At 42.9% G+C, this 14,980-nt stretch overlaps 1 protein-coding gene across 1 annotated transcript in view; it reads right to left on the bottom strand.

Annotated features, from left to right (window-relative positions):
• HSD17B2 (hydroxysteroid 17-beta dehydrogenase 2) overlaps window positions 1–10,167 on the bottom strand; it is a 62,140-nt gene extending 51,973 nt beyond the window's left edge. Inside the window, exon 1 of the mRNA XM_067718366.1 lies at window positions 9,756–10,167. Within this exon, the coding sequence (XP_067574467.1) occupies window positions 9,756–10,167 (412 nt within the window). The remainder of the gene's footprint in view (window positions 1–9,755) is intronic.
• Between the last annotated feature and the right edge of the window lie 4,813 nt (window positions 10,168–14,980).

Below are 14,980 nucleotides of genomic sequence, written 5' to 3'. Positions count from 1 at the left end.
AAGCCCTACCCATGTAAGAAAAGCATCTGTAAGTGAAAACCTAGATGAGTCTGAGGCCTGCAGAAATGAGTTAACCACAGAAAGAAGGCTTGTCTTTCAAGTGATGGTCATAAAGCACAAGAACAAAGGAGCAGGCAGAATGGAGGCCAATGAGGTGGTGTTCGTGAGTGGTACAGGAGGCAGAATTACCAAACTCCTATTCCGCTTATATCTCCTTTGCCAAGGGGATTACTAAACCGGACAAGATGGGGAAGGGCAAAAGTTATTATATTTCAGGAAGCATCTACTATGTGCCATGGAGCATACATATATATTTGTAATCTTATGTAATCCTGAGAAGAGGTATCCATCATGATTCCCTTTTTCCACAGGACGAAAACTAACCTCAGAGAGGTGAAGCAACTTGTTCAAGGGCCCAGAGCTAGTCGGTGGTCTAATACCTTCTTTTAGATATTGTGTGTGTATGTGGGTGTGTGTTGGGATGGGTGGGGGCGGTAGGTTGTGGGCAAACTGCCCACTGTTGACCCCATTTAAGTTTGTAGTCAAACCTCCCTGGACCTCTATCACATAAGCCACAGTTTAGACACAGCATCCTCCATCCAGAGAGCCGCTTTCTGAGCCTAATATTAGGGCGAACACTTCTTCCTCACTGCCTATGCTTCCTTCAGTATAGAGGGATATCTATCAGTGTGACACTGGACCTCCTCTGTCTCTCGCTCCTCCCTCCCCCTCGGGAGGTGGAGCAAAGCATCTGATTGGTGATTTTGACAGAAAGAACTGTACAAGACCGTTTCACTGGATGCAAAGGTCTTTTCTCTCTCTAACAGAAGAACCAAAAGGACAGTTCAGGGCAAATGATCAGGACTGAGAAATAGAGCAGAAAACTCAAGAGGGCACAGTGTCACATGGAAACTCTCCTCTCCTCCTCGGCATCGCCCTGCCTGCAAAACACCTGTGCAATTAGGCTGTGATAGCCTAGCTGTCCAACCCAAGCCCTACCTTGTGGGCAAGGCTTGAGTCTTTTCAACCCGCCTTGACTGGGTGCACCATTAGTCCTACACATCTAAGACACCTTCTCCAAGGCTTCTATCGGGAATAAAGCTGACATCTTGATTTCCACTTGCCTACGTCTATTAGTTCAGAACTCAGCTGGGGATATTAAAAAGGGAGTTGTGGATTGACCCCACCAAACAAAGCAACAACGTCCAAGAAGAACCTTGCATGTATACTGATTTAATTTCACCGCATTAGTTCCAGTCTGGTGTGTATTGCTCATACTGAGATGGTACCTGATGTTAAAAATGAGTCGACATCTCAAAGGAATGTCAAGAAATTGGAAATGGTCCAGAGGAGACTTAGTAGAATGGTGAAAGTTCTGGAAACCAGGTCATGGGAGGAATGATAAAACGAATGAGAAGATTTAGTTCAAAGCAGATTTGGCTATGATATGATGCAGTCTTCGCATTTTTCAAGGGCTACCGTGCAAAAGAGTGGTTTAATTAGATTATGTGACTTCCAAGGGCAGAACTGAGTGCACTGTTGGATATTTCAGGGAGGCGTATTTTGGCTCATTATAAAGAAAATATTTACAATGATTAGCATTGGATAAAAGTGAAATGATTTCCCTGAGAAGGTAATGAGTTTTCCATTACAGGGGTAACCCCACTGGATTAAATGGGTGATCCTGAAAAGGTCATTCAGGCATTGGGAGATGGCTGGTGGAAATAAAATTTATCCATAGCTTGTGTAAATGCCAAAGTGGCAGAATGAGATGTTCTTTCCTCCTCATGATTTTTTCCACCCAGTATCACAACGGGCTTGATACAAATGAGTCAGGCCAGGGGTCCCTTGCATGTGACCAGACCCTCCCTGGGGAACAGGATGCAGTGGAACCCCAGCCCCTACACCATTGTCCCTACAATGATATTTCCCTAGGATGACTTATCAGTTTGCTATCTGTATGTGAACACCCAGTTTCTGTGGCTTCTAGAATCTTCTCTCAAACTTTAAGTGGGAAAAGGTGTTGGTATTGGGTGGGAGGATCCTAAGGAGGTGATTCCCTCCATCTCATATTCCAGAGCCTATTGCAATCATGCTCATTCTTCTCTTTCCAGAGTTGGAGGACTCTTTCAGCAACCTCATCCTTTGACTATGTGGTCACCACCCTCATGCTGCCCTGTTTGGCTAAGAATGAGAGTTACCATCTACACATAGCCCTTTATGGGTGTTATTTCTTTCCATACTGGCAACAATCCCAGTGAGATCACTACTATGATTATCTCCATTTTACAGATAAGGAAACTAAGGTTCAGACAGGTTAATTAATTTGCCCTAGGTCAGAAAGCTAGTAAGTGGCAAGGCAGGAGCTGGTAGCCATATCTGTCATTGTCCTAAGTGTCTGGTGTTAACCACTGCAACCTACTGCCCACCCTGAATGACAGTGACCAGACCTGCACTTAGATGCACATGTGTTGTTTCAAGAGAGGAACATGGTTTTGGTTTTGTTTCTATTCCTCTCCTTAATGATGCCCAGGTTTGGTTTGACTCTACAGGCCACAGGACCTCGGTAGATGTGAGTCTTTAGAAAATAGAATTCAATGAAATCCAGATCCCTTTCCAGTGTTTCAACTGCCCTATCAAAGTCTTTGATCCATAAAAGTGGAATTTGGGTTCTATTCAACCTAAGACCATGCTGGCCACTGACTGTTTCAAATTAAAATTCATCTGGCCCAGTTCCTGGACCTTGAGTCCTCTGCACACAAAGGGCATTCAAGGCTCCTAATGGCTTCTGTTTTTGAATTTTAGAATTGTTTTTCAGTACTTTTTCATGGTGGAGATGAGGTTTATCCGTAGCTTGTGTAAATGCCAAAGTGGCAGATGAGATGTTCTTTCCTCCTCATTACTTTTTCCACCCAGTATCACAACGGGCTTGTTACAAATGAGTCAGGCCAAGGTAGACCCCTTGCATGTGACCAGACCCTGCCTGGCGGGCAGTATATGTATCTTTTCAATGTCCTGTTTATGGCATGAAACCCATGGGAGATGACAGTTCTGAGCACAGAGGAAGGATCTCATGATGCAGACTAGTGGGCAAAGGGGTGGGGGTCAGGGAACACAGGGTGCTGCATGCAGTGAATTCCATGTTAAAGAGGAGATGCCACTTTGTGACAGTGGTGAATGGGACAGACCCAGGGGTCCCTGTATCATCCAAGACAGACATGTTTCTCCATTCCACTCTGTCTCTGCCCAAGACTTCCTCATGCTCCCTGCTTACCTTGCCCCCATCTTGTCCTCTTTGGCCCCTGGATTTACTGACGTGTGTCATCCCCAGGTGTCTGTTTATCTCCATTTGTTTCAGCAAAATGGAACTATCTGAACCATCTACCCATTAACCTGACATCTCCGGTCTTGCTTCAGAACCTTTGCCCACACCATGTCCTAGCAGGTACATATTGACACCCTACGATCTAGTGTAATCCCCAACTCTGAGGCTCAGCATTGAACCCCAATGCTGGAAGGTATAAGCAAAGGAATAGCATCTGGGAAGGGTTCATCTTTAGGAGCATAAATAGGGGATGCCAAAATCTGTGGGGTAATCAAGGTTCTCAGACTGACATAAACAAATGGAAAAGGCAGCTTTGGCCATGAGGGGGTAAGCAAGGATAATCTTTGATCACTTTCAGAGATAAGAACTTGTTTGTACCATGAACCCTTCTGAAGAGGGCTAAGGACAGAGCCGTAGAGGCCACCTAGTGGGAGGGGTAGGAAGAAGGACCCGGAGGGGTCAAAGGATGGAGACGTGGGGGAGAAGCATGGAAATGTAGTATCCCAGCAGGCAAAGGAGGCCGTGTCAAGAAGGAAAATATGTTCAGCAGTGCTGGAGTAGAAACCAAGCTCTGGGAACTAGGAGGGCACCAGTGACCCTTGGGAGAGCAGCTTCAGCAGCCTGGTGGGAGGGGCTGGGGGTGTGACCAGAGGATAGTCTGTTCGTGCCACATCCTGGGTGAGATGCTTAGAACCAAGTCATCACAAAGCCCTGTCCAGAGCAAGCCAACAATGAATTCACTGCAGAACAATGGGGCCTTCAGAGTTCGGCCATGTCACTCTGCCCTTTCTACACAGGTGACCCCAGCGAAAAGAACTGGCAGAGATAAGTACCTAAGCAGGTGGGCAGATTGGCACAAACCCATTGTGTCTAACCAATGACCACGAAAAGGGGAGGACATTTCACCAGCTTGGTTCGTTCACTCAGGGCTCACTCACTCATTAACATTGTATTGGATCTAACGTGCTCAGAGACTGAGGAGGGACTTGGTTATAAAAAAAGATCTGGTCCCTGCCATCAAACAGCTTACGATACATTTGGGGGACTTCATTCCATGAGAGTATCCACCAACCTAAACATGCCATCTAAAATGCCTAATAAAGTCACCGTTCAAACCTTTACGAAATTACCCAAGTTAGCAATACCTTTTTTATGCCTCTCTGTAGAGGGCTAAGGTTAAGCTCAAACTGAATGATAAAAGAGGATATGTGCTCATAAAAAAAAAAAAATCTGACAGACCGACTGAATTATAGACTCACTGAGGACAGTATTGATTCATACAATATATACCAATGACCTCTTCCTTTGTAGTATTAACCATCACTATATTGCTTGTGTTTCTCCATCCTCCTTCTCCAAACCTAACCAAGGTCTAGGTCTGTATTTCCAACTGCCAATGACTCTTTACCTGCACTGCCCCCTCACTGCCCTCAAACTCAAACCCGAAGTCAAATTCACCACATGTCATCTCTCAGTTATCACCCTTTTCAAAGGTATCCCCATCCATGGTGCCTTCATTTTATCTGCTCTCATGGGCATATCTTGCATCCAATCAATTGCCAAGTTCTGTATCAAGCAGAGCCTTGTGCACATAAAAGATGTTCAACGCTTACTTGCCGATGAATGGACACATTTTATATCCTGGAAACCTTTATAGGCTACTAGTAACTGTAGCTATAACACTGTTAATAACTGTGGTTAAGAAAAAGGCTTTGGATGGCAAATGGGTCTGATCTGGGTTTAGTCCCATGTCTGCTGCTTAGTAGTTCAGGGACTTTGGACACCGTTTCCGCATTCATGTTAGTTATTAGGGTTATGGGAATCAAATATAAAAGGCATGTAAAGCTCTGAGTGCAGAGATGTTATTTGCTTTAGTCCCTAGTCCACTGTCAATGTTTATCCATTACAATAGTCTACCACTAAAGTCAAAGGAGCCCAAACCCCAAGCTGATGCCAACAGTATTCCATTTTAGAACCTTAATTAGACTACCTAATAAGTCCTAGAAGGGGGTCACCATCGACCTAGGCACTTTGTTTGGAGCATAAGATAAAGACTTCCACATCAAACATATCTTTCTCCCCCTCCCTGATCTCTCTTCCATTGTACCCAATTTTGAAAATTCCAATTAAAATTCTCCAACTCAACACATTTTAATGAGGGCTGGATGTGTGTCATACCTGATTAACCAGTTAGCCTGGAAGACCTCATTTTCTCTGTAGAAAGCTACTTTTCAGTTCCTAATGAGGCCCCTCCTGCACCCAACACTGGGACCCATGGCACTCTGGGAACCCTCCTGAAGGCACCCTCTGTACCCCACCTCATGGCTATAGTGAGCTGCGGCCGTATCTGTCCCAGGAGACTAGGAAAGCCTCCAGGTGTCTGCCTTGCACACAGCAGACGCCAAATCAGTAGTTAACTTTCGAGATGGGCAAGAAACACTGGAGGGACCAGGATGAAAGCCCTGAGGGTAGAAAATCAAAGTTACTTGTGAACTTGTGAACTTCTACGAAATTCAAAGGGTAGGCTGAGAATGACAATGCACAACCTCGGAAGAAGAGGAAGGAACCCCCAGGGGATGTGGGTCCAAGGTTAAGGACAACAGGGAACTCAGATCCCATCACCTAACAACATAACAACTGCATGGTCTTTAACTTTCTTCCTCCACTGCTTCTGGACAATACATGCCACATACCAAGGACTCAATCAATAGCTGAATGAATAAATGGATGTTTCTTCTTTCTATTTCTTTGTCAGCTGTTCTTTTTTCATTTTGTTCTCTTCTTATTCTCCCTAACCCCAACCCCACCTGGTCAACACACAGAATCTCCTATCTTCCTCCCTTCCTCTCCCTCTCTCATCTACTAACTCCATCTATGAGACAGTGTGTGTGTGTGTGTGTGTGTGTGTGTGTGTGTGTGTGTGTGGTGTGTATCATTTCCAGTTTACAGAGGAGAAAACAGAAGTTCAAAAGCCTAAAACTGGATATTTTCAGGGATCACACTTCTAGTAAGAGGTATGTAGCAGATGTCATGCTGCCCCAGATCCCTTGACCATTTTTTGGTGCTCTAATCCTTACCACCTTCACTCCCAACCACCTGAGACTTTGTCCAAGCGCTGCCCAGGATGCTGGGGTCCTTTTAGCCAGTGAGCATGGAGAGCCAAAAGTGCTTGGAGTTTAAGCCTCCCCTCCTACCACCAAAGAGGATGAGGGTGACAGCCCTTAACTAATGATTGAGGTGTGAGGGTATAAGGAGTACAGCTCCCTGGCCCACAATGGGGATGGCTCTCACCTGTGACCCACCAGTGCCTCCTGATCTGCCCCGGGGGATTAAGCCAACATGGGACCCTCAGCAGGCTTCTCTTGATGCTGAATCAGGGCTTGGCCTCCTCCCCTTCCCTGTCCATCTTCCTTACTCTGGGACCTCTGTTCCTTGGAGAACTTCCTAATAAATCCCTTTCACACAAATCTTCATCTCAAGCCCTGCCCCTGGAGAACCTACCCTAAGGCAAAGCAAATGCAAGATTCAAAGCCAAGCCTGTCAGACTTCAACATTCTTTTCACTGTATTGTGCTTGAGATGCTATTGCAATCTTGTGGACCTGCTCTTCACTAATCTTAGAGTTATTTAAAATATTGAATGGCTGCTGTGGCTTCAGGAACTGAGGACAAATGTGTATTCAAATGCCCAGTGCTTGCTTATTTCTTCTTCTTGCTATAAATATATGTCTTGGAGACAAAAGACCTTTATCTTAGCAAAGTGAAGTAGGGGACTCAAAGAAAAAGATTTTTTTGAAATCGTTCTTGTCATTGTCTTACACCTGGGTCCATAATTAACTAGGCACTAAGATGGACTTCACCCTCTTAACATAATCTCTTTGTTAAATATTTTTGTTATATAAGTAATATAACTATATTAGAGTAATTCTAAGGGAAAAACAAATCCAGGTACTCTGATCCAACCATTCACAGACTGTTTCCTTCCAGTGCTTTTTCCTCTTCATGTGACATAGAGGCAGTCTTTTCCAAACACCTAGATCCCCAGAGTGTTTTCTCTTAGTTCAGTTTCCATGTTATAACACAGTCCTGTGGTTGTCATTTTTAATTGTTGCCTATTGTTACATCCAGAGGATATACCGTAATTTGTCACCATTTCGGGTTTTTTTTTTTTTTTTTTTCATTTTTAATGACATTTATGGTTTTCTTTCTAATTTTACAATGTTGTCACCATTTTTATTGCTTTTGATATTTCACAATTTTAAATGAGGTTGTGTTGAACAACTTTGTGAATGTGCCATTTTGGTTTGCATCTACCCTTTTTTTACATTTCAGATTATTTCTTTAAGAGAAATGTCCAAATCTTGAATTATCAGATAAAGGAATAATATTTATGGTTTTGATGTATACTGAGACATTTCTCTCTGTATTCCCCGACACTAAAATGTGTACCAATTTGTAACATAAGCCAACCTGAAACAAAGGTTATTCCAAGTCACGATGACTTATTTTTTAATGAGTTTTGGTCTAACTAAATGAAGTCATTTAAAATTTCCCTACTTAGTACAAAGGTCTTGAAAGGGTCTCTAGAATTATGTGGAATCTATGACATTCTTCATGAAAATGACAAAGAACCTGAGAGGCACATTTCAGTTAGCCTTAATGTACGTCTTTCCTTTCTTAATTCTAAGCTTTCTAATTGTTAAGCATTTCATTGAGGGATTAGTCATTGGGCTCAAATTGCCTAATTGAATCAGTCATTTTCCATGACACTGAACACAAGTCAGGACATTTCAATGGGTGATGTGAACTAACTGAACTGGGTGTGTATTTGGTGCGTTTCTGCATGCCTACATCTTCAAAAGCAGAGGATAAAGAACATTGACAAGACAAACAAGCCAGAGATAATTCCTATTTTCTCGGTTACCTTGAAGTTTGCCTCTGTTTATCCTAAGCTTTAGTATTCTTATCTATGAGCCTTAGAAACGCTGCTCCCTGAAATTGATTTCCCAGGAATATTTGGACCTCCAGGAGATCATGTTCCATTAGTGTCAACCACAGCATTGCTATTATTTTTTTTAACATGCTTAATTGTTCTGTCTTCTTTCCTACAAGTGGAAAAGTACAAAAAATAAATTTGACCTAGAATTACCCTGAAGACCATGGGTACTTGCTACTACACACAGAACAGAAAAATTTATACTGCTATTATAGCTTTTCACCCAGCCAGCCCCAGAGAATTCAAGTGGAAGAGCGGAAAACACAGCCAGTCTTCTGGGTGCATGATTCCAGGTGATACCAGACATTCACAGAGATAAGCATCCCACGGATCAGCTGAATTTTCTACCTTTGAACTGTTTTGGTTATTTTTTTTTCATCGCAGAAGCTTTATTTCTGCAGCGCTTCACAACTCCAGCAAGGGCCAACTTGTGTCTCATTTTAAGAAAGAATTTCACTATTGAGTTAAAGTCAAAGGCAAGATAGACAAGTCACTTTCTAGTCCATTTCTCATTGAACTGGGCAACCTGCCTGATTTGCTTCTGTTCACACTCCGTTTGCCTTCACTCCCGCAGGTCACAGCCTGGGGGTGGGGGGCGGGGTGGGGTGGGGTGGGGTGATGACCTCCCGGCAAATGATTCTGCAGCTGGTATCCTCACCTTGGCTGGGCTTTCTAGGTCAGGATAACACTGTGGTGATCCTAATTAAAGCCCTGTCCAAAATCAAACTTCACAACCAAACAAACCAGTTTTACAACACCCAGGAATTTAATCTGGCCTCACACTTGCAACGGAAAAAGAAACACAAAAGAAGGAAAAAGCTGGCAGCTCAGCCAACAAGCAGCCGCCTCCTGGACATGCTGCCGGCTTGATCCAATTAGTAAATATTCGTGGTCCAATGACAGATCTGAAGACAAAGGTTCAGATGAGACACAAGGTTCTTGACAGCAGTGGGGGAAAACCGCAAAATTTCCAGCCCAGGTAAGTCTCTTCGATCTTTAAAAAACGAAGCAAAGTACAAGGATAACCTAAATTTGACAGCTTTTTTGCGCACCTAGGGAATAAGAGGCCAAGTCTAGAACGCAGCTGAACATTCATCTCAGAACGAAATTTGGTTTAAGCTTCAAAAAACTGAGGCGACAATCCTGGCTACAATGAAACAAACAAACGGCGTTTGCTTACTCTTATATATGCTGGGAAATTAACAAACTCGTGGCTTAGGTGCACGTCCCTTTCCCAGTCCCTCTCACCATCAGCCCCTCAAGTGCACCTCCTAAAGAAAGCAAACCGAAACAGTGTAGTGAAAGACAGTGGGGATGTGCTTTCATTTACTCCATGCCAAGTATTTTCTTTTTAAAACTAATCCGAAAGAGTCCCCCTAAGGCAAAGCAAGTGTCAGTTCCCACCCTGAGGGGGAATCGCAGTGCCGTCCGCTTACCTGTGATCAGCACCGCCTTTTGATCCGCAGGCAACAACTCTTGGCCAGAAAAGTAAGTATATACGAGGAAACATGACAGGGAGAAGAGGATCAAGCCCCAGAAGAGGGACAGGCTGAGCAGGCAAGCCCCTCCCCAGAGGCCCGCCAGGCAGACCACCTTTCTCCCCACCTGCCCTTGGTTCTTCTTGAGTTTGCAAAAAATTGTTCCTCCCAGCACTGCGGTGACAGTCAGGCAAAGCCATCCTGGCTCAGAGAAGAAAGTGCCCATTCTCAGAGACTCTCTTCTCCTTTCCGTGCTCAGGGCCTGTTGAGTCAAATGGGCAAAGACAGGCTGCAGGCAGCCTGGGTTATTTGAACGGAGAGGCAAGAAGGTAGGGGGAGAAAACAGCCCCGGAACACCTTGAATGAGCATGAATTAAGCATACTCATACGGCCACATATTTCCTGGTGGGTAATTTAAACCAGTCTGCAGTTTAATGTAAATACTGGAGCACTTCCTATTTGACTGTTCCCCGCACGCCCACTTCACACACAACACAGATGCATACTCACCCACAACAAACACACGCATTTTTTTTAATGACCCCTGGAGAGATAACCAGTTGGGTAATAATTGACAGAATTCAATCTGTCTGAACAGTGAATAACAAAACCTCTAGCTCGCAGGAAGTCTCTTCTGCTTTAGGAGACTGTGGTGGGTCCATCTGTGGAGCCCTTTTCCTGACTCAAGGGTGCGTGTGTGTGCATCACTGATTTTGCCCACATCAGCAGGACTCCTGCCATCCCCCACTAGAGTCAGACTGAAGGGTCAGATGGAAAGAGAATAGAGAAGTAGAGGAAGAGATTCTTGGCAGATGAGAAGTGCTTTGGTCTCACCAGAGGAAAGATAGGCCAGGGAGAGATAACACAATAATAACAATATAAATAATGGTCAGTACCTATTGGTACTTATTTGCGCCAGGGGCCATGTTCAGCTGAGACCCTATTCTCTGCCAGGCTCTGCTCCAGGCACTGGCACTCAACAGTCAATACGCTCAGTCTCTTTGAACACTATGTCTCTATGAAGTAAGTTCTATTACTGTAGTAATGTTATGGGTGAGCACCCTGAGGCACAGAGAGGTTAAGAGACTTGCCCAAGATCACACAGAAGTGGAAACAAGCAGCCTTGTTTCAGAGCTTTATGCTCTAACCACTCTACGGCCTGCCTTAGGAAAAAGGCAAAAGACAGTTTGTACATTATGTACTCGCCCTTCTTCACTTTAGCCTCATTTGAACCACGAAATATTTCAAGGTGGATGTTATTATGCACATTTTACAGAGAGGAAAACTGAGGCTGGAAGAGGATAAGTTACTTAAGTGACAGTAGTGGGTCCAGACCCACACCCATGACTTAACTGGATGCGGGATAGTTACGGCTCTTTGCTGGGTGCCTCAGCACTTTGTCAGTGGCTCCCATGCTGGGGCTGGGGCCAAACACCCATGTGGGTTTCCTGATGGTGCACGCCCACCAAGGATGAAGCAAATCTCCTGGTGGCGGCCTACGTGGCTTCCTAGCTGCTCAGTCCTGGGGCTCCCACGGAGAAGGCAAACCCTGCCGTGATGTAGAAGTCTAGGTAAGAATTCTCCTTGCCTTCTGACGGGGAAGGTGGTATGCTACATTAAGAATATGAGCTTTATTTTTTTAATTTATCTTTTCATTGAATATAGTTGATTTACAATGCTGTGTTAATTTCTGCTGTTCAGCAAAGTGATTTAGTTATACATACATACATATACATTCTTTTTTAAATATTATTTTCCGTTATGGTTTATCATAGGTTATTGAATACAGTACTCTGTGCTCTACAGTAGGACCTATTGTTTATCCATTCTATATATAATAGCTTACATCTGCTAACCCTAGCTTCCCACTCCATCCCTCCCCTAACCCTCTCCCCCTTGTCAACCACAAGTTTGTTCTCTATGTCCGTAAGTCAGTTTCATAAATATGTTCATTTGTGTCATATTTTAGATTCCACGTATAAGTGATATCATATGGTATTTGTCTTTCTTTTTCTGACTTACTTCCATCTGATTGAGTTGAATTGGGTCTCCTTTTCATCCCCATCATTCTGTCTTTAGCTTTCCTTGAGATCATCCTTGCTTGGCCAATGTTCCATTTCTGGCAAACTTGCACTTAGTTTTACAGGGGGAAGGAGCCAATTGGATCAACTCATTCTTATTAATGATGCCAAATGAGTCAATGTGTTGCTTCCTTCTGCCAGTGGAGGTGCCTTTTTGAAGGCGCCTTCTGAAGACAACTATCTTACCCAAAATGGAGGATTTCTCAACCCGGGGAGGCGGTGGGGGGGGGGGGAGGCGGGGGGGGCGGGCGGGGGGAATGCTGGGAATCCTGGAATGTATACTTTCTTCGAATCTATGGCTCTTGAGTTGAAACGGAAATTTGAAGAAGTAACGTCCCATCTAAAAAAGGGATTCTCTCTGTAACATCCCCACCAAGTGGTCATTTTGTCTACTGCCAGTACGTCTCTCGTAACAGGCACTGCAAAGCCTTTAAAGGTGACTTTCCAGTTCAGGACAGCTTGGAGTATTAGAAAGATCTCCTCTTGAGAAGTAACAACTGACACTACAGAAATACAAAGGATCATGAGAGATTACTACAGGTAACTATATACCAATAAAATGGACAACCTGGAAGAAATGGACAAATTCTTAGAAAAGTACAACCTTCCAAGACTGAACCAGGAAGAAATAGAAAATATAAACAGACAAATCACAAGCACTGACATTGAGACTGTGATTAAAAATCTTCCAACAAACAAAAGCCCAGGACCAGATGGCTTCACAGGCGAATTCTATAAAACATTTAGAGAAGAGCTAACACCTATCCTTCTCAAACTCTTCCAAAATATAGCAGAGGGAGGAACACTCCCAAACTCATTCTACGAGGCCACCATCACCCTGATACCAAAACCAGACAAAGATGTCACAAAGAAAGAAAACTACAGGCCAATATCACTGATAAGCATAGATGCAAAAATCCTCAACAAAATACTAGCAAACAAAATCCAATAGCACATTAAAAGGATCATCCACCATGATCAAGTGAGGTTTATCCCAGGAATGCAAGGATTCTTCAATATACGCAAGTCAATCAATGTGATAAACCATATCAACCAGCTGAAGGAGAAAAAACATATGATCGTCTCAATAGATGCCAAGAAAGCTTTTGACAAAATTCAACACCAATTTATGATAAAAACCCTGCAGAAAGTAGGCATAGAGGGAACTTTCCTCAACATAATAAAGGCCATATATGACAACCCCACAGCCAACATTGTTCTCATTGGTGAAAAACTGAAACCATTTCCTCTAAGATCAGAAACAAGACAAGGTTGTCCACTCTCACCACTATTATTCAACATAGTTTTGGAAGTTTTAGCCATAGCAATCAGAGAAGAAAAAGAAATAAAAGGAATCCATTTGGAAAAGAAGAAGTAAAGCTGTCACTGTTTGCAGATGACATGATACTAGACATAGAGAATTCTAAAGATGCCACCAGAAAACTACTAGAGCTAATCAATGAATTTGGTAAAGTAGCAGGATACAAAGTTAATGCACAGAAATCTCTTGCATTCCTATACACTAATGATGAAAAATCTGAAAGAGAAATTAAGGAAACACTCCCATTTATCACTGCAACAAAAGGAATAAAATACCTAAGAATAAACCTACCTAAAGAGACAAAAGCCCTGTATGCAGAAAACTATGAGAAACTGATGAAAGAAATTAAAGATGATACCAACAGATGGAGACATATACCACGTTCTTGGATTGGAAGAATCAACATTGTGAAAATGACTGTACTACCCAAAACAATCTACAGGTTCAATGCAATCCCTATCAAAATACCAGTGGCATTTTTCACAGAACTAGAACAAAAAATTTCAAAATTTGTATGGAAATACAAAAGACCCCGAATAGCCAAAGCAATCTTGAGAACGAAAAACGGAGCTGGAGGAATCAGGCTCCCTGACTTGACTATACTACAATGCTACAGTAATCAAGACAGTATGGTACTGGTACAAAAACAGAAACATAGATCAATAGAACAGGATAGAAAGCCCAGAGATAAACCCACGCATATATGGTCACCTTATTTTTGATAAAGGAGGCAAGAATATACAGTGGAGAAAAGACAGCCTCTTCAATAAGTGGTGCTGGGAAAACTGGACAGCTACATATAAAAGAATGAAATTAGAACACTCCTTAACACCATACACAAAAATAAACTCAAAATGGATTAAAGACCTAAATGTAAGACCAGACACTATAAAACTCTTAGAGGAAAACATAGGCAGAACACTCTATGACATAAATCACAGTAAGATCCTTTTTGACCCACCTCCTAGAGAAATGGAAATAAAAACAAAAGTAAGCAAATGTGACCTAATGAAACTTAAAAGCTTTTGCATAGCAAAGGAAACCATAACTAAGATGAAAAGCCAACCCTCAGAATGGGAGAAAATATTTGCAAATGAAGCAACTGGGAAAGGATTAATCTCCAAAATTTTCAAGCAGCTCGTGCAGCTCAATATCAAAAAAACCAAAAACCCAATCCAAATATGGGCAGAAGACCTAAATAGACATTTCTCCAAAGAGCATATACAGATTGCCAACAAACACACAAAAGGATGCTCAACATCACTAATCATTAGAGAAATGCAAATCAAAACTACAATGAGGTATTACCTCACACCAGTCAGAATGGCCATCATCAAAAATCTACAAACAATAAATGCTGGAGCGGGTGTGGAGGAAAGGGAACCCTCCTGCACTGTTGGTGGGAATGTAAATTGGTACAGCCACTATGGAGAACAGTATGGAGGTTCCTTAAAAGACTAAAAATAGAACTATCATATGACCCAGCAGTCCCACTACTGGACATATACCCTGAGAAAACCATAATTCAAAAGGAGTCATGTACAGCAATGTTTATTGCAGCTCTGTTTACAATAGCCAGGCCATGGAAGCAACCTAAGTGTCCATCGATAGATGAATGGATAAAGAAGCTGTGGCACCTATAGCCAATGGAATATTACTCAGCCACCAAAAGAAACGAAATTGAGTTATTTGTAGTAAGGTGGATGGACCTAGAGTCTGCCATACAGAGTGAAGTAAGTCAGAAAGAGAAAAATAAATACCGTATGCTAACACATATATAT

Source organism: Pseudorca crassidens, chromosome 20, assembly GCF_039906515.1.
Source record: "Pseudorca crassidens isolate mPseCra1 chromosome 20, mPseCra1.hap1, whole genome shotgun sequence".
Lineage (NCBI taxonomy): Eukaryota > Metazoa > Chordata > Mammalia > Artiodactyla > Delphinidae > Pseudorca > Pseudorca crassidens.
Note: the sequence above shows the minus strand (reverse complement) of the source record. Positions and strands in the feature narration are given on the sequence as shown.